Raw genomic sequence first — 19,856 nt, forward strand, 5'->3', positions numbered from 1 at the left:
ATCGGAACGCCGTATAATAAAAAAAAGTGTAAATCTCGGTAGTCGCAGAAACAAAAAAAAAAAAAAAAAAAAGAAGCAATAAAAATTTATGTTGCATCTTAACAAAAATGCAGGACAAAAATATTATTTTAATTTTTTAATGCTCAATACCAAATAACCTGAGAAAACCTCAGCATCCTAGGGTGCCAAAGGGCGGTGTTATCCTTCAGGTTAGGTTACGGGCCACCTTCCTATTTCTGCACAGGCTGTGCAACACCAGTGCAAAGTTCGCAGGAGCCAGGAGGGTGGCCGGACAGGCACTACGTGCACAGCCCACCTGCTCTGCAGAGGTGGGAGTTTGCTTTTGTCTGCTCACGCTGCCTCTGGCATGGCCAGCCCCACACCTGAGCTCAGCCTTAGCACTGACTCACCATGGCATGCTGTGGGATGTGATTGCATGTGAAATGCATGTTTGAGTCTACCAGGAACGTATCCCTCTTCTGTTCTACCTGTGAAACTCGACTTTCTGCTCCAAGGGCATCTTTGGATTCCCTGGTTTTCCCCCAACGCAGTCCCCTCGCACTGAGGATAGACTCTCACCAACTKCAGTAGCTCTGACCAAGAAAAACAGGACAGCAAGTGCATGCAGGAAGCATCACRTGCAAGTTGATGCTAATGGGACTCCACACACCTGCTGGGAGCTRGACTGACATCTTTTGAAGGACTAGRAGGGTCTTCATCCACTGACGWGGTGGACAGCAAGCTTCGATGCCTTCGACGACGTTCYCTTTGCTGCTCTTCTTCGTCCTCAAGGGTCCTCTGCCTGGCCAGGCTGTTTGGGATGAAACACAACGTCGCTGTGAGGTTCAGTGTCYTGGACACGGAGGCAGTTCCAGAGAAAGGAGGCTGCTGTGTCCTGGGCAGCAGCGCACCACGAGGCAAGAGGCCAGGCCTGGAGGGAGGCTGTGGTGCCCCAGCAGCCCTGCAGGGCTGGAGAGCAGGGACAGGCCACCACGGCAGCGCAAAGCAGGTCTTGCAAAGCTGCCCCACTCCACCCAGCTGAGGCAGGCATTTCCCAACACCACCACTTGACTTCTTTACAACTCCCAATTCCTTCTGCTAGAAAGAGCATTCRCTTAAGAGGAACCCTTGCATTAAGCAAGCTTTTCTGCAGAAGGGTATTTAACCTGCAAAGCAGCAAGGTTAGGATGTTTTCCCAGCCAGTAGTGGCAGATCCCCAGGGCCTGGCTCCAGAGCAGGACCTTGGAGTGAGGCACGATGGGGCGCAGACCTTTCCTCAGCACTTGTCATCCCTATTTTTCCCRGCACTGGATTCCCACCATCCACCCTCCTCCACCATCCCTTCAAGGGGGTTTCTCAATGGAAAAAAACACACAATGGTTTTTACTGATCCCTCCTGGTGTCTTAGGTCTGGAGCTGGCACTCCAGTTTCACATCGGCTCAAGGTTTCCTTTGAATTTGGCTTGTAAGAATGTGAAATTCGGAGCAGGCCCAGACCTGCAGTGTCACTAATGTCACTGCAGATACAGTGAGTCGCAGTCCAGTTACAAGTTACTGTGTAATGAAATCTCAGTCATAAATTAAACCACATTACCTGCTGCTCTTCCTGGTCTACGGAGGCGGGGGAGAGTCAAGGGATAAGAAAATCAGGGCAGAAAGTCAAGGGGGAAAGTTACACCATGGGGGAAAACTCAGCACATCTCTGCTCCCTGCCAGTGGCCAGACTGACCACCACTGGAGGTCAGAGGAACCCAAGGATGATCCGCAACCCCAGGTCTTGCACCAAGGATGGAGAGGGATGGACTGAGGATCCATCCCAGAGCCTGAAGGAGTCACTTGAATGTGTTGGCACCCCAGAGCTGCCCTTGCCCTGAGAGGGGACGCTCCTTGTAGAGCTCCATGTGACTTCACTGGCAGCTGTTGTGTCTGTGGGGCTCAGCCTGTAAATATTTATATATGGCTTAGCTGCATCGGAAAGGGCGGCAYGGCTTTATTTGCATGGCACCCTGTGACGTCCTGGCAGGACGCACCGTGGCTGTCCTGCTGCGCACAAATTCCCACCGGGAAGGGCTAGCACCTGTGTGTGGATGTAGACACTGAGGTGCTTCCACACGTGTTGCATCTCACAGTATAACGGTATGGAGCACAATGCAAGAGCCAATTGCTTCCTTGTTTTGCATGAACAGGCTTCTCCCAAATGGAAATGAGATTTTCCTGCTTTGCATTCCTTGGGCTCCTCCAGAGGCAGCATTATCAGCATGCAGTTTCTCACTACAAGTAATTAAGTAATTCAAACACTAGGTTATGGATTTGTTTTGCCGACGCTTCCCTCCTCTTTCCCAAGTGGAATTTAGTTTTCAGTGTCTTATCCTTTTTAACATCAAAGATACGAATAAGAAAAGATTTGCACCTCCCCCCACCTTGTCCTCTCCTGCCCTGTTAATTATTAGTGTTCAGGTTGTTGACATTTATGCTATTTCAGTTAACATTGTCCCATCTAAGGAGAGAACAGAAATTGCCTTTCTGGGTTATAAAACAACCCGAGTGCTGGATCCTGCTTGAGCTGCATTCAGGCAAGGCTGGGGTTAAAGCGTGGCTTGGACAACATGGATCTGCACGACTTTTGGATGTGGCCTCCGTGCAACRGGGTCTTACGTCATTCCCATTTCCCAGCTGACTGTGGAGAATGGCTTAGTAGCATGGTGGCAACAGAGATGAGCAACGAAACTGGCAAAACTACAGCTGTTTTGGGGGGTCCTTGTGGGCATCCTGTGTCACAGCAAAGCCAGGCCACTCCAAGACACTGCATCCATTCAAAGTATGATTTGGGTTGTGTCTTCTGCAAGACACGACTCACTATGTCCCATCTGCACAGTCAGGAACCAAGGTCAAAGCCACTTTCCTTGTTCCAGWCCCTGGCAACAGGTTGGGAAAGAACTCCAAGTCATGGAGGTTTCTTGGTAGCCACGGACGCCTCTGAATCAGTCAGCAATGCCCAGGAGCCTCCTTTGCCCAGATTCTGACCTGATCTCCGTCAACCAAAAGTTCTTTTTAGGAAAGGCCAAGTGGTTACAGGGATTGCTCAGTGACTGCGGATGAATCAGGGCTTACTCAGCATCAGATGGACAGAAGCTGCAACCCTCCTGCACAGGCACGGAGCCATCCCAGTGGGACCACATACCTCCATGCAGAGGACTGCATGGACACAGGTTGAGCACAGGACCCTGCAGCTGCCTCCAGAGCCAGCCCGGAGGCGAAGCGTCTGGTTGCCTCCTCTAGACCAAAAGTCCATCCACTGCAAAGGCCAAAGACATGTTTCCACACGGTTTTCCTATTCAGACATGAGTATTCAGCTTCCCCAGGCAGCAGAAACAAGAGCGTCTCTGATCTTGCCCACGCATGAGGAACTGCAGCAACAATGAAGCACTCGGYAGGGCTGGCACCACCTCTGCCTCTGCGAGCAACCGCCCCGGTGCCAGAGCTGCCCCTTCGCTCTCATCCCTCTTCAGCACCTCTCACCCTCCCTCGCCCAAGGCTCGCRACGCCCCGAGCCCACCTCGAGCCCGTAGAAAGGGGTAAGCATTAAGTCGCAGCACCTACCTGGAGAGATCAGACCAGTTCCTTCTGTTAAAAGACATCCTTCCTTTCCGTGAGCTTCAGCGGGCTCCGAAAGCTTGCACGGGCGCCAAGGCCAACTCATGCACGAATYCCCGGGGATCTGCACTGCTCAGAGCCTCTGCGTCCCAAGGAAGGAGGGACTCCCTCCAAGGTTATTTCCCTGTGCACCTTTACCCTGCCTTGCAACCCATTTACTACCGGGCTGCATCACATGGTCTCTTATCTACCTTGACAGAGGCAAGGCTGTAATTTGCCGACTAGCAGCGCCGGGCAAAAGACGCCCTACCCGGGAGTGCCACGCAAAAGCAAATCACTCTCTGCTGCCTGGTGTGCCAGGGTTCAAATGGAGACCCAGGCTCAGGGTTTGATCCATCCTGGTCTSCCAGGGTTTCGGAGACAACTCCCTGCTGAGAACCTGTTTTACCAGCCACCCTCCGCCTGTCAACAACTCCTCCAGCGCTGGCCTGTGGAGGAGGTGAATTACCTTGGGCTGAGTGGGAGGAGGCAGCGAGTTGATCCAACACTGGCTCCCAGGTATCCAAAACAGTCATTAAAACACCTCCACCTGGGCGCAATCCAACCCTTTGCAGAGAACAGAACATGGGAGGGTGCACCGGTCTTTGCAGCCTTCCCCAGACGTCTGTGTTTTAACAATCRCAGCGTTCCCTTAGTTATGACTTTTACTGCAAGAAAAAGCAAACACAGATTTTGGAGGAAGTCCCTGAAGGCTGAAAGCACCTGGGTCTTGAGGTGCCATGTCTGGAGGTGGGGAAAAGCACAAATTTTTGAGTGTTGAAGCTCTATGCCGAATGGTGACTGTGACCTGGCTCATCATGTGCCCAGCCCTGTCCCTTTCCCTCTATCCTCCCTCTAGGCTGGAACTGGGGACAGAGCAATGCTGTCCTTGCAAAGGTCAAGCATAAAAACAGTGAGGGCACTGGCTCATGGAAGTGGAAGGGATATCGCAGATAAAGCCTACCTGAGATTGAGYCTCTCCTTTGCCTGAGTGGCTGCAGCTCTTCTCAGATGAGTCCAACAAACTGAGGTACATCAGGGAAGCTGAGCGTTAAACCGCTCCCAAGACTGCTGCAAACCCAGGTTCCCTTCTGCATGGCTGCTGAGGAGATGTGGTCTGGCCCTGACGTGCAGGAGGACATCTGGAACTCACAAGGCAGCTACATGCACTGGATGGGGCCGGGTCACCCATGTGCTGTTCATAGTGGAGACCTGCAGAAGAAGGTGTCTGGGGCCGCTTGAGTATGAATCCAGTCCCTGATTCCTTTGAGACACATCTAGCCTTCCATCATYTTCCCCATCCTGTACATGGGACCTTTTCACCCATCCAGCTGATAYCTGAGATATCACATGAGTAGCATCTCCTGTCCACTCTGGGTGCTCAGGGCACACTCGAGGGTAATGATGACACATGAGCATTGTCCAGCGTGGTCCAAGGACATCGTGAAAGGAGCCACATGGCCTTGCAGGACATCCTTCTGACCCTTCACTCAAGCCTACTGGGCTCTCCTACCACCACTACTGTCTCCTTACGTCTCATTCTCAGTGCTACTAGACCTAAGAGATTGATTACTAGGTTTGATTACTAGGATTGATTACATGCTGCATGTGTCCAGCTCATATGTGAGTGCCTGGGACCTTAACAACCAAATGAACTATTTCAACCAAAGATTCCTGACTAAAATACCATTTTTAAAGGGGAGGCCTGCCATACGTGCCACCTACTCACATCTCTTTCTCTTTTTTTTTTTTTTTTTGCTTTTTGCAATCACAAATTGTCTTGCAAATGATTTCATGCACAAAGTCCATTAAGTAGCATTATAAATCAACAAATTTACTTARATAACCTTGTGAGTGTCCTGCTATTTGCTGGCAATCTATAAATAGCAGTCCAGCATAAGCAAGGAGCTGTAAAGCAATAAACCTTTCTGATTAATGCACAGCGAGCACTTCACTTGAAAAGCTCATTGCCAAAGGATATCACTGAAGCAAAGGACTTAACAGGATTTTGAAAAGGATTAGACTTAATGTAGTGAAAGAACACCCCCAGCTAGGATCTACACTGCAAATGAATATAAAACCTCACGCTTTGTGATTCCTCTTATTATTAAGAAGAAATTCTAGAAAGTCGTTTAATGGCCTGGGATTAAGAGGAGAACAAGCATCCTTGAGACTTGTCCCTCACACTCCTCCAGTCTTTATTTTCAGCTCAGAGGCCTTCTGACTTAAACATAGTTCCCTATATATTGCTATATATTTAAGAACCTTCAGTGGGCTTCTCTTCCATGAATTTGCTGGGTTTCCTTCAATCRGACAAACTTATACCCATTGCCCCTTGTCCTGTCACTGGTCACCACTGAGAAGAGCTTGGCTCCTTCCTCCCTACATTCCCCCTTCAGGTACGTATATATATTATATACTTATACATATTATATATACTTTTACATATATATACTTACACATATTAATCAGATCCCCTCTCAACCTTCTCCAGAGAAAACAGGGCCAACTCACTYAGTCTTTCCTTGTATGAGAAATGTTCCATTCCCTTAATCATCTCTGTTGCCCTCCRCTGGACCCTCTCTAGAAGCTCCACATCCCTCTTGTCCTGGGGAGCCCAGAACTGCCCACAACCGCACACTTYTCACCCCTTTCCCAGGTCATTCAGGAACAGGTGGAACAGCAGAGGTGCAGCAGAGACTCTGCTGAAACTCCACAGGTGACCGTGCAAGAATGATCACTCACTCCTCCCTCTTTGCTCACTGATTATTTATCTGTCCTTGGGTTTTTCTTATTATCCATGGGTTTMTAAAGGCCTTCAATAAAAAGCATTCTGGAAATGCAGGAAGACTGTATCTACTAGGTCCCCCTTATCCATGGACTTGTCCATCCCTGCAGAGACCAGCAGCAGCTTTGTAGGACTAGACTTCCCTTTACAAAAGCCCAATTGGCTGCACCTGAGCTCCTCACCAAAGGAATGTTCACCAGCCCAGACCATAATGCAGCTCCAGAAAGCTGGAGGTTATGAAATTAGGCTAAGGCAGGGATGCTAGCTCAGGGAAAACAGTCTATCATTTATCTAGATCTGGTCTAAAAACTAGGCTGCCAAATCTGCTGTTCTAGATCTACAACCAGGAGGGGTAAGTTAGGTGATCCTTAGCGGAGGGAGGTGTGATGCAGGAACCTGTTGTGTATAAACAAGGTTGTAAAATGAAGCTGCACTTCTGGCACCTCTCTGCCCAGGGAGAGCTTTGCTGTGTGAGGASCTCAGGGAGGCCAGACCTTCATCTGATGCAGATCAGAAAACCCCTGCAGGACAGAGGTACCCTCGGTACCTGAACAGTGGCTACACTAGTCTCAGCTGGGTTTTTTTTTTTCCTGCTCCCTTGAGAACCATGTACTGTGCCTCATTGCTATGCAGAGCCTGTTTCTTTGGCCACAGGGGTGTGGAGAGCTTCCAGCTTCCATAACTGCAATTAGGACATTCCTCAACCTTGCACAAGGCCCCAGGGGTGAAGCCTACACTTCCACCCTCTTTGCTCTTGCTGTCCTCCAGCACTGGGGCCAGCTCTGCCTCTCCTCTAGCTCCACAGGTTCATCCCTGCATTGCTGCCCATGATGGACTTGGGGAGTCACCACGGTCTACACTTYCCCAGGAGGCGAAAATATCAAGCAAAAGGGGCTTTTGGCCCTTGCTCAATGTAGTCCTTGYACCTCATGTTGGCCTAGGAGTACAAAAAGCATCCCTTTGCCGTGCAATGATGCCCCATGGATGCCAGTGTCCTTCAGACTCCCATTTGCTTCTGCAGGTCGGTTGAGATGCCACCYGCTCTGATGCCCCAAGGTCTTGTCTTATGATGGAGTAGCATGTTTCATCTTGCTTTATACGGCCAGGGAAGGAAAGGGACGCAGAGCTGGTTCTTGACCAGGTTCTTGTGACAGCATGCGGACCTGGCGCAGCCAAGCCAACAGTCCACCAGGTTTCTTCTAACGAAGCTGCATGTGCTGTGCTGCTCAACAGCTCGTTGCAAAGTGTAACCAGCTGCCAGCTCTGCGCAGACACCGTGGAGGCCACGGGGGGCCRTGCAGAGGTAATGTTTAACTTCCCTGGCATTAACCTCTGCAAAGAGCAGGGCACTGCGGACTGACCCAGGGTGGATTTCAGAGGCCGTGGGACAAGTTTATACCTTCCTTCCCTGGCGTTATGGGTGCTCGCCCTCCTCCAGCTGCAGTGCTCCGGCCACCGGTGGAGCTGCTGATACGCTTGGGCAAGTGCTTGGGCCCAGCTCAAATGTCTCTAGGCGCTGTCTGGTTACCAAGGAGGTCACGGAGCATCCTCAAAAAGGAATGGACCATTTTACAAACAACTAGGAGTGACATATTCGAAAGACAGGGTCAGACCCAGCCCTTTCCTATCTGCCTCCTTGCTAACACACAGCTGCAATTTTGACAGCAAGACCTTTCTGGTGGAAATATTGCAAACAATTAGAGACTGCTCTCAGCATCATCTTGTCTTTCTAGGGAGAGGACGTTGTATGTCACTGAATTTTGATTGAATTTAAGCAAAAAGAGGTCACAAAAAGGTTCCCTTCTCCTTCAGAGAAAAGAAATAGAGAGCTGGCAATGCCWTGGGATTGCTGGCAGAAACCAAAGCCATAGTCAATCAAGGCCATGGTGTTATCAAAGCAAAGTGCATCCTGGTATGAATGGCATGACAGCTCGCCTTGCTTCTCCTTGCCAATGGGGAAAGCTGGGCCCCCGTCTGACCCAGAGCAGAGGAGGAAGAGAAGTCAAGGTCCTGCTCCAAACAGAAGCGTGCAGACACCGTGGTGCTTGGAGTGGACTGGAGCCTTCATCCCTGTAAAGAACTGAGGCTTTTCTGTGTTTCTAACAAAGCTGAAATCCCRTTTCCTGGCTGTTTCCATGCCTGCTCTGTGATCAGCCAACAGTAAGAGCAGGACACGGCGAGTGGAGGCCATCATATGCCAACTGTCACAGTTGAAAACATAGATGAACTTAGAGAGCAAAGAGGCTTTTTTTGTTTGTTTTGTTTTGTTTTGTTTCCCCCCTTATCCTAAAGCACAGGCTATATAAGATAGGAGTGTGGGGGCTCCAGAGACCTTGCTGAGTGGGCCCTTGCTGCAGAGGAGGCTCGTGAGGCCTCTGGGTTTTGCTCTGTGGCAGTTTGGGGTGTTYCGGTGCAGATCCAGAAACCGACCATGAGCTGGGCACAGGCTGGCTGAGGTGGGACCACGTTCTCAGCAGCCGTCAGCCCTCTTGCCTTTCATCTCCCGCTCCCCGCTCTGCAAAAGCCAACCACCTCTTTCTTTCAAACTGCCAAATTACCATAATTAAACAAAGCTCAGAGCAATTGTTCTCCACCAGGACTTGGCTTGCTATTTTCTGCCAGTTTCTGGTCTGAAGAGCGCTTTGTTTCCATGAAATCACTCCGCATTTTCCAGCTATACCAGTTGGTCAAGTGAGAGATACTGCCTCTCCCTCCACCCCTTTCTTGCTGTGCCAGGATCCCTGCAGAGTGTGTGAGCTCCCCCGGGGATAGTGCATGCAGCGAGATCTCAGGACACTGCTTTGGCGTGGATCCCACTGGAGCAGCGAGCTTGGAGCGGTGAAATTGCAGCCCAAACCCTTTGCCATGGGACCAACTGACCCACAGAGGCAGCCCTCGCACCCTGTCCCCCCRCTGCAGCTGTCAGGGTCCCACCTGCAGCTGTTTGCCCCACGGAGTGCTCTGCAGCCCGTGCATTTCCAGCGTGCATTTCTTTGGTGCGGGGCGATCGTCTCCGAATCGCTCAGGAGGTCACGCTCGTGCTTGCCAGCTATGTGTGTTGAGATGCTTAGGGTGAGGACGGGCGGCTGCATGCTGCCTTCAGCAAGGGCAGCGTGTCCTGACACTGTGTGAGGCTCAGATGCGCTGCAGAATTAAGTTTGGGAAGGTAAAAAACAGGTTAAAAAGCCCTTGTGGCCCATGCAATCACTCTGGCCATGCAGAGGGTGGTCCTGCCCCCAAGTTAGCAGGAGGCTGATGGGGATGGAGGGAGAGGAGTTTATTTCAGGTGGAAATAGGGAGGCTGAGCCTCTGCATTTATTAGTGGAGGAGAGTGAATGTGGATTTTCCAGCTAACAAGTACTTCCTATTTAACTCTACAGGTAGATTTGGGGATGGTTCTTATATCAGGTCTCAAAATCACTGTCACTCCTGTTTATAGACCTGTACTTTGCTCCAAGTCCACGGTGCCCCATATACTTTACAAGCTCAGCAGAGATGGGGGAGTGCTGCCAAACACCTGAGGTGCGGCCCAGGTTGGAAGCTCTGCATGCTGCTACTGCTCTGAAGACCTCGGGGACGAGGCACTTCCACAGCATACCAAGAACTTAGGACTTGGTTAGGGCTGAGCCTCTTCCCACTCAGCGTTTCACAYGGTGCAGGCAGGCAGAAACCCTTTTTCAGTCCAAATTCACACCAGTTCTCACTTCTCCTCCTTCCATCCCCGCTGCTGGGATGGGTCGGTGCATTCCTGGCTTGGCTGCACACCCACTGTAGGTTGGTGATTAGGAAATCACAGGCCTAGCGAGGCATCCTGAGCTGCTCGCACTCAAAGGCGGACTCAGCTCACGCTCCCCTGAAACCGCTCGGACTCGCTCCGTCCTGAAACCAGACGGCAGCTCTTCCCACAGCGCCCGGGCTCGAGACGGGAGCCGGCGGGAGCAGCGCAGCGGCGTGCGGGGAGGCACCGCTACGTGAGCAAGCTCGCGAGGCACTTCCAAAAACAAAGAAGACAGCAGGGTGCGGGAAGCCTGCAGGCAGCTGACTCCTCCCTGAGGATGCCCAAGATGCACTGAGTTTGCTTGGGAAGCTGGTGCATTTTTAGAGGCCAGAAAGCACCGTGGTGCTTGGGKAGAGAGCGGCCCTGCATTGGGGCAGGGGTTCCCAACGGGGCAAGGGGGCACCAGGAAAAGGGGGCTGCGGCCTTGCTGGGAGCCAGGCTAGAGAAGAGGGGCCCAATGAGTCAGTTGCCTGGGAGCACTGCCGGTGTGAGCAGCACATGGGGATGTCACGGGGTGGAGGGCAAGGACAGAGGTATCTTCCCCAGCAGGAACTGCAGCCCTGGCCAACGCTCCCGCATTGCTTCAGTGAAGAGCACACGCCACGCTCCGCCCGGGACACYGTCCTTTAATGCATGTACAACTGCACGGAAGCATCTCGGGCTGCACGTGTCGGAGGACGGGGGAGCAGGGAGACCAGCAGCCGTCTCCTGGGCCGCTCTGCAGCAGAGGGAGGAAAGGGAGAGTCCCTTGGAGCTGCACGCCCAGCATGGACATGCACAAGCTGCCCGTGAGAAGAGGTGACCTGCATTGTGCCAGTTGGCGGAGGAGCACCAGCAGCCCCTTGGCAGAGTTGGTGACGCCTGTGGCACCTGAGAGCCCTTGTGCTGGGGCCATCCCAGAGCAGGGCTGATTGCACGAGTAAGGTAAGACCTGCACGCAACTGCAAACCAGGGTGGATGGAAAGGAAGATGGTCGAATCTCCTTCCCAAGCAGATGTCCACACAATGGAGCTCGGTGGTGAATTCAGGGTAGGGGCGTAAGGAGCAAGGAGGGGCAGTGAGGGAAAGGGAGGCAGACAGCGGGATCGGGGAGGCTCTTCTTCCTGGCCTGACACTCCTGCAGAGAGAAACAAAGCAGAGCAATGGGGCAAAAGAGGAGTTTGGCTCAAAGCTGCCAAAGCTGATGCTGGAAGTGTCGGTGGAGCCATAGCTGCCTGCCCATGTTGGGGACATGTTGGGGACATGTGCGCTGGAGACCCAGCACATGTGCTGGAATATCCAGGGTATGAAAACCCCAGGAGAGGAGCGSGTGCCCTCTCTGCATTCCCCCAGCTACACGCAGCACTTGGGGCTATTAGAAGTAGTTCAGAGCACAGCGGGATGGTGGGCTGGTTGCCATACCTCTCACTGGCCCGTAGGGGACTTGGCAGCGTCGAACATCTTCTTTCGGCCCTCCATACCCGACATGGCCTCCACGTTCTTGCGCCAGTCGCCCACTTCCACAGGGCGCTCCTGCAGAAGGAGATGGGTTCGGGGATGTCATGGACTGTCTGTTGGCCCCGTGCTGCTCTCACCTGGCACAAAGGCCACACAAGGAAGACAAGYTTCTGGGAATTATTCCACATTTATACCAGCCTACTGGGGCAAACACAAGTAAATACACCTTCAGCAGAGAGGTCCTATGCCACATAAAACCCATCTCCACCTTCTCGTGGTGTTTGGAGAGGGATGGGATTGTAATGAGAGCTGGGGAGGAGATGGCTGCTCTGAGAGCATGCCCAGGCATCTGCTTTGCCAACACACAGGTGTTCATAGATTACAAGCTGTGCCCCAAAATCATCTCATGAGATCTAAAATAAACTCAGATCTGTTCACAGCCTGGCACTGGGTCCTGTAAACACACACATTTTCAATCCAAAGGACTAAAATTACGCTCTACTATCAACAATGAAAAAAAAAAAAAGATAAAAAGGGTTCTCTTCAACCAGCTGAGCTAAAACCTGGGGTTAAACATGGTGCCCAGTGAGGAGAGGCACTAGAAAAAGCAGCAGAACTCTTCTAGGGGGAATCTCAGCATGTCATAGCCTGCTGCTGTTCCAAATCAGAACAAGCATGGAGCAAAATCCCCTGTGTTCTCCTTGGGAATGTCAAAGCAGTCTCCAGTGACACTGCCAGGATGGCCTAATCTGAAAGGCAACATCCCAGTCTGTGTGTCAAAGTCCAGCACTAGGACCTCTTGAGCATGCTTTTGCAGCTGGACTGTTCCTGTCTGGCTGTTTCCAGAGGGGAAAATCCTTGTGGGCAGTGGTCAACGTTGCCCATGTCCTCATGGTGGGGCACCTGGGGGCATTGCACTACCTCTCTGGCATTTGAGAGAGATTTTTCCCTCTCCCATCTCTGCAAAGTCAGTGTAAACTGTGTCATTTATTTCACACTCAATGTGCTTGCTGGGCTTGTGCCCCTGCTTTATCTAATCTGCACTTGGGAGTTTCCTGGGTGTTTTCTGTGTGTAAACAGCAGCTCTCCTTCTTCCCAGGAAGGTTGAAGACCAAGCTCAGAAAGTGCAACCTGATAAACATGTAAAGGGATCTGTGCTGCTTTACTCCACCTGAAAGTACCACCAGGCCCTGGGAGAGAAAATTGTTCTGGACATAGCCCTGAATCTCACCTTTTATCATCCACCAGTTATCTGGCCTAGCCAAACAGCTCCCCCATGGTCCTACAATGTCCTGCAATGAGCAATACCTCACAAGGACTATATCCCTTGCTATTCTGGAGGCACAGGGCTTGCAAGGGTTGAATATAACCCTTCATGCTTCAAATGAATGTAGGAGAATAAGCGTATTCCTAGGAGGTCTCCACCTGCAGGCTCTGAGATACCCACCTTCTCTGTGTCCTCCTTCTTGACAGACTTCAGGTTGGCTCTCAGATCCATGGAAACCTTGTGCTTGGAGCCCAGCAGAGCCCTCAACATGGCATCAGCAGAGACACGGACTCGCCGCAGAGGGGGTCGCTTGAACTTTCCCCGGAGGTCTAGCACTTTCAGTTTCAGGTCTTTAATCTGCAGGGTGAGGAAACAAGGTGAAGTGGAAGTTGTTGTATGGCAATATTACACAAAACGCCCCTGTGTGATGCAGGAATCTTTGCTTGCTCCTAGGCCCAGAGGGGTCCCAGCTCCTCCTGCAGCAGGTAGGACTAGCTCCATTGACGGGTTGCCCACCTGAGCACTGACCTGCAGTAGTGGCCTTGTCCCAGCCCACCTGGATGGTGGCCATGCCACATGAGAGACCTCTCAGATCCCCAGGGAGACAGGCCAACCAAGAGAGCAGGGARGTTGCCCAGAGACCCAGCTGACATTAGATAAGCCTGGTGCATGTCCCACACACTCCTGTTCCTACCTCCCGGGTGTTATGGTTGCATTTTGCTTCRATGTCATATCTCTCTTCATCCACGATTTCAACCTTCGCATGCAGCTCCCTGCACAGGTCCTGGGGGATCAGGCACCACAAAAGAGCAGTAAGCGGTGGGCCCTAGTGCTGCCAAAGAGCTCACTTGGTCYTCAGACCCCTGGAAGTACCTGGAGTTGGCTCAGGGAGAGCCCGCTGGTGTGCAGTGGCGTGATGCGCTCAGACAGGTATCTTTCCTTCTCTGCCTGTTTGTCAACGAGCTCCTGATCCCACTCCTCCTTTGCCTTTGCCAGCATCAAGCTCTAGGGAACAAGCAGAAAGCAGAGGACTGAATGGGCAGGCTCCTCTGACCGTTACTCCCTTAGCACAAGGTCTGTAGGATGACAGAAAGTCCCTACCCCTCGCCAGCCCCGCTTTGCTGTGGTTGTCCTCCAAAAATCACTGAGATGCTGCAACACACATCAAAAAAATCCCTCTACCCTTTGTGTGGTGATACTGGAGGCAGGGGAAAATGGGCCAGAGACCTCRGTGGTGATGGCATTCCTGATGGGTGCTGACATGGACACTTCCATCGCATCGCTTTGCTCTGTTGCTGCCTTAAGTGATCTCCCTGAGCCACAACAAATCCTAGGGAGTTTCCAGCCCTTAGGACTCACCTTTAGCAAGAGTTTGCGCGAGGCAGTGATCTTGGATTTTCTCTAGGGGAAAGGGAGACACGAAATGAATCCTTGAAGACAAACGCACAGCAAAAGCAGAGTAACATCTAGATCAGTGAGCAAAGGAAAGGCACTTACCTCCCTGCGGGGAGGCATTCATTCAGGAGTGAGCAATAAGGAAAACAAAAACAGAACAGGACATAAGTGGATAGGAATCAAGAAGARAGTGAATGTCAAGAAAAGTATTTGRCATGATTACAGTTGGTTTCCCTATTTTCATATCCAGTTGTTGCAACCTGTAATTGAGCCAGGCCTACAGCCAGTCTGAGATAATGGTGATCTCCAGAAATGCAGCACAAGTGGAGAGCCACCTCTTGGAAAGCCAAAATGCCGCTCAGATCTGCACACAGGCTGTCATTATGCCCTCTTGCAAGCCCCATATGGGTCCCTACATTTTGGGTCACAACACTCTCATTCRTGCATTCCCCGTTCAGTTTGCAGGCTGCATTGATCCTGTTCAAGTCTCCAGGACTGAGGCATCTCCGTGACATTGCTCGGTGAAAACACATGTAGGGTGATATTGCATTATACCACTTGCTGTAAGGAAGAGCCTCGCAGTGGCATTTCCCATCCAGAGATGACGTATATTAGGGTCTCTGATTGAGAAAAGCTCCTAGGTTTGACTCAAGCCATCCAAATGACTGTTTTCTTTTCAAAGAATGACATTTTTTACAAAGAAAATAGCGCAAGGGTCTTGAGCATGGACCCTTTTTTTCAAGCTGAACCCCCTTAAAGRATGGCCACATTCTGCCAGCACAAGCAACCCCACAGCCAGCTGAGAAATCCAGCCAAAAACGAGGGGAAAAGGTGCTACTTACGGCTCGGGCATGGTGGCGTCACGCTCTTTGCCTGCAAAGAAGGGAAAGAAGCTGAAACGCTGTTGCTTGCAACAGAGGGAAAAGAAGCACCTGGAAATGCAGGACCTGGAGAGAGGGTTTTTCCTTTCCTGTCTTCTTTTCCTGCCGCTTCCCTGCCCACAGAGGATGGGCTGTAGGGTGTCCGCCGTGTCTCTGGGGCCCTTCTGAGGTCTGGTGCTGCCCCGCGCTGTTAGCGGCGGGAAGCGGACAAGCTGCACYGCTCCCAGGAAACCATATTCCAAGCAAGCTGCAGCCTGTCTCCTGCCCGCCCTGCGGCACTCCCTCGGGACGAAACCGCTCTCCTGCTCCCCAGGGTTTTCCCAAATAATCTGAGTTGCTCCACCACTGCTGCTGGCTATATTACACCCTCCAGCCCCCGGGAAGCAGCTGGAGGCAAGAGGGGCTGCAAATCCAACAAGAAATGCAGCACCTCCCGTGTCACATCAGGCTGGTTTAGTCTGTCCAAGAGGAGGCCAGAGGGGATGCAAGAGTACCCTGCAGCTCCCACCGTGCAATCGCAAAGACGTCAGAGCCAAACGCTTCTGAGGAGCAATAGACAAAACACTAAGGGGCGACAGCCACAGATTGCAGCAAATTGGCTGAACGTATCCCACGAGGGTTCCTAGGGAAATACTCGTGATTTCATATTTTACATTCACTTGGTAATCCTATTCCCTGGCAGCTGCTTACAAATGTGCTGCCTCTGCTCACTTCCTCCTGCGCTGCCTTTAATGCTTCCCATTCCTGCCAAGATGCTGGGGCACCACATAAATCTAAGCCATAGAAAAATCTGTGGGAAAATGCAAATCTTTTTTTTCCTTCTTTCCAATCAGGAAAAAAAACAAATATTTCCAAACGAATAGCATTATTTTTATCTAGCAGTGGATCTGATCCTATTACTATGGATTCTGTTACTCTGAAATAGCTGAAAAGAAGGTGGAGGGGAAATATTGTTATTGTGTTATTGAGTAGTTCTCTTCCCAGACTTGCATGGAGCTTGAACTGCACCAATCTCAGTGTTCAGTTCTCAGTGTTCAAATCTCAGTAAGTTCATTTCCCAGGTCTCTGCTCTCTCTTGCTGTCCCTGTACCTTCCTCAGCTCCCTCCCCATAATTGCGTCCTAAAGGATTGCAGATATTTGGGAGGAAAATGCCATTGGGAATTGAGTCCGTGAGGAATCATCTTTCCTAGAGCCTTCATCAAAAAACATACCTGTCAAATGTAAGCAGAGCCACCACTTCCATGCTTTTTTAGAAGTTCCTTGGTGATACAGCAGCAGACTCAGAGGACATGCACGGAAGCCAGGACCTCTTGGCTGGCACCAGCATTTTGAGGGCATTGGGTCCCATCCACCTTCTCCAGACCTATCCACCTTCCAGGCAAGCCAAGTGTTCAGCTCTCCACAGSAGAGCAAGGGTTGGGAAAAGCCACCACCTGCCTCTGCCCCATGGGGAAAACACCAGGATACCTAAACGTGGCACCCATACCGGACCCTGAAGTGGCTGTCTGTGCTAATGTCAACCAATTTTAGGGCCAGATTTTTTCTAAACTGGTTTCCGGAGTGCAGCCGGTGCTCAGCTTTGCTGGTCAGACACGTCCTGCAATCCTGCATCCTTGCAGGGCTTTGTTCAGGGACTTAGGGCTCCAGCTGGATTCGGAGCAGCTGAGAGGAACTTCACCTCTTTGCCAGGGACAGGAGAATTGGGACATGTTAATTCTAAACTGTGCTTCTACTCCCCAGACATGAAAAGCTTTAAAAGTTTCAGAAACCATCAAATCATGGAAATCTTTAGAGAACGAATCAGTCAGCCCGGACAACGTCACCCACCCTGGGTGGCTGGGGACTCACCATGAACGTGCAAAATCGCTGCCACACACACTGCTCACAGCCCCATGCGGCACATTCTGGCTCCGGGTTTCATGGATAAAACACGAGAGACAGAGGGAGGAGCCAGATCCCCGGCAGGACACAGAGGCAAATGCCTCCCCAAATAGCCCTATTTATCAGTTTTTAGGAGCTGCGTGGAAAATCGAGCAAATCCCAGCTCCAAAGTCATGCTGGTGTTTCAGAAAGTATCTGTCTTCATGGCAATCTCACCAATCCTTTCTCCAAGCGTGGAGAAAATGGTGATAAAGCGCAGATTTCTTAGGGGAGCCCCTGCCAGGCCCAGCTGGCTCTCTTGCTCTGAGGAAGGAGGACAAATTCACAGAAAAATAAAATTGTAAACCAAAGGCATCTCTTTGCAATACCTCAAAATGCAAACCCTGTTGACCTCACATTAACGTCTGTGTCACCTGCTCCACAAGAGCACGTCCAGGGCTACCCCGACACCCCGCAGGGCCCCCCGGAGTCCCGCACGGGGGGACACGCAGGGCCTGGGGCAGTTTCTTACCTCTGGGCTGGGCAGGAGGGGACAACGATGCCTGGCGTCCGTAGAGCCGCGCACTGCTGGCGCTTGGTGAAGGAGGGGGAGTATTAAATCGCTGCCTGCCTGCAAGTGGTCGGTAAAAATAGCCCAAGCACATACCCCTACTCAGCGTGCGCGCTTGCTGTGAGCAGGAGCACCCCCCGGCACGTTGCATACGCCTGGGCCGCTATCTCAAACCCTGAGCGACAAGGACACGTTGCACGACACTCTGTGCGCCCGCGTGCAACGGTGGCTCCGGGGACATCCGCAGGAGCCTCCCGTGTGTCCGTGAACCCTCATCCCGTGCTGTGCTCAAGGGAAGCACTGTGTGCAAGTGCTTGATGCGCTCGTTGCTCACCCGTGAGCACACCCGTGTCAGGCTGAGCCTGGTGCCAGCCCCTCAGCAAGGCACACTGTCCATGAAGCATGGGTGGATCTCAATCTCTCTCTCAGTCCATCTGCTGTGCTCTTCTCCCACGCAAGCATGCGTATGTTGATATCATAAAAACACCAAGCTTGCAAGGAAGCAGAAGTCACGAGCTAAAGCACTGTAATGATTTTTTTTTCCCCCAGGAAATATCTCAAGGGTGGTGGAAGGGCATATCTGAGGTTACTCAACATCCAACACGGTGATGACACCCGTGTACTGGGACACGTGTGTGCTGTGCAGTGCTGCATCAGAGATAATCAATGAACAGGCTGCTGTTCCCCACAGCCCCAGAGYAGCCCTCAGTGTGCACAGAGGAGCCCCAGCACCTGGGCATCCTCCAAGCTGCACAGGGAGGCTCTACAGAGCTGGGGCACCTCAGGCCTGGGAGGCCTTGCCGGTGCTGCAAGAGCAGGAGGGCAGAATCTGCCCAGAGACAAACAGGGCACATTGATGAAAGCGAACCATCTGGAAAAGCAGAGCAGGGAGAAGCAGGTGGAGCCGGGATGAAGCTGGAGGTAACTTCTGGCCAGAGGGTTTGTGAGCACTGAGGATGGTGCAGTCCTCTCTGTGGGGAGCAAGGCTGGTAGGACTGGAATAACCCCACAGCAATGTCTGAGATAAGGCACAGCTCAGGCAGTTCCCTGATGTCTTTCAGCAACTCAGACCCYGATGTTTTCCAGTGAAATCACTGAAAAGCAGAGCAAATGCTGCTGCCTTGCCACGTTGCCCCTGCAAAGCCCCTATGGAGGGGGGCTTTGAGCAGGAGAGGACTGCTGGCCCAGGGGGCAGGCAGCACCTGTTCCCAGGGATATTTTTAGGGGCAAGTTTAAGCACAAACAATTCCCAGCGTGCAGCCTCGCAGGAACAATGCCTGGTATTTTAATTCCTGGGACTTATTATGGTCATCGAGGAAGCCACAGCCACAAGTCCCATTGTGGAGAGCAAAGACAAGCCCCACGTCCCGCCGTGTGCACGGCCAGTTCCCGGCCAAGCACCCGCTGTCCCACACTCAGTGCCTGCCCTGGGCTCCTTCCCCCGGCTTGGTTGTCGAGTGGGGCAGTTGTGTCCTGGGGCTGACCGTGCAGCAGCCCCAGCTGATGTGATCTCAGCAGCCTGGGGCCACGTTTGGCACCATCCCTTCTTCGAAGCCAGTGCAGTGCCAGCGGCAATGGTGGTGGCAGCCCTGTCTTTGCTTGGTCTGCACTCAACGAGTGTCTGCAAGCACAGGAGAAACCCCATGGAGCCCTGCCCTCCTTGGGGAMCCCTCCAGGGACATTTCTCTTCTCCCATCTCTAAGCACTGCTCACTCAAARCCACCGTTTGGGCTGGAGCAGCAAATCTCCCTCCCAGCTGGCGTGCACGGCTGACAAGGAGCAGGCTTTATACCAGCTCCGTTAGACCTTTATAAGGCAAAAGTCCCAGCAGGGCCATGCCTCCAGCATCTGGCTGATATCAGATGCTGCCACTTTCCCCCCATCTGCCTCGGGATTGTTTTCCGAGCACAGAGGAGCCAAAATTAGCCGGTGACAAAGGCAAGCTGCATTCCTGCCGGCCGTGCCTTCCCTGTCTCTCAGCAGAGGGGGCCCAGGCAGCTCCCGCTGCCCAGAGGACGGGCGCTGCTTTGGATGCCATTTGCTCCAGTCTCAGATTTCCTCCTCTGYGGGGACCCTGCACGGAGGGGAAGTTAACAGGGCAAGGGGATGGGGTGACAACAGCACCCCTTGGTTTGAGGCGCAAGCCCTGTCACATGAGGACAGCAGCGTGAAAGGGAAGGCAGGAGCTCAGGCTCCCCTCATCTGTCCTCTCCAGCTGAAGGGATGATGATGTTCCTGCGTCTCC

General features: G+C 52.2%; 2 protein-coding genes across 2 annotated transcripts in view; both read right to left on the minus strand.

Moving 5' to 3' along the window:
• The window catches only part of LAD1 (ladinin 1), a 9,218-nt gene extending 5,580 nt beyond the window's left edge, over positions 1-3,638 (minus strand). Inside the window, exons 1-2 of the mRNA XM_026053221.1 lie at positions 3,601-3,638; positions 671-811 (exon numbers count right to left, since the gene is read on the minus strand). Of these exons, the coding sequence (XP_025909006.1) occupies positions 671-811; positions 3,601-3,638 (179 nt within the window). The remainder of the gene's footprint in view (positions 1-670; positions 812-3,600) is intronic.
• A 7,299-nt stretch (positions 3,639-10,937) lies between these two features.
• TNNI1 (troponin I1, slow skeletal type) lies at positions 10,938-14,313 on the minus strand. The gene is made up of 6 exons (XM_026053211.1): positions 14,263-14,313; positions 13,777-13,908; positions 13,598-13,687; positions 13,084-13,260; positions 11,601-11,711; positions 10,938-11,316 (listed from the first exon to the last, which is right to left on the minus strand). Exons 2-5 carry the CDS (start codon positions 13,900-13,902, stop codon positions 11,604-11,606), a joined length of 501 nt encoding a protein of 166 aa, XP_025908996.1. The 5' UTR covers positions 13,903-13,908; positions 14,263-14,313; the 3' UTR covers positions 10,938-11,316; positions 11,601-11,603.
• Positions 14,314-19,856: the final 5,543 nt, after the last annotated feature.

Source organism: Nothoprocta perdicaria, unplaced genomic scaffold (genome assembly GCF_003342845.1).
Source record: "Nothoprocta perdicaria isolate Ctin4 unplaced genomic scaffold, notPer1 scaffold_97, whole genome shotgun sequence".
Lineage (NCBI taxonomy): Eukaryota > Metazoa > Chordata > Aves > Tinamiformes > Tinamidae > Nothoprocta > Nothoprocta perdicaria.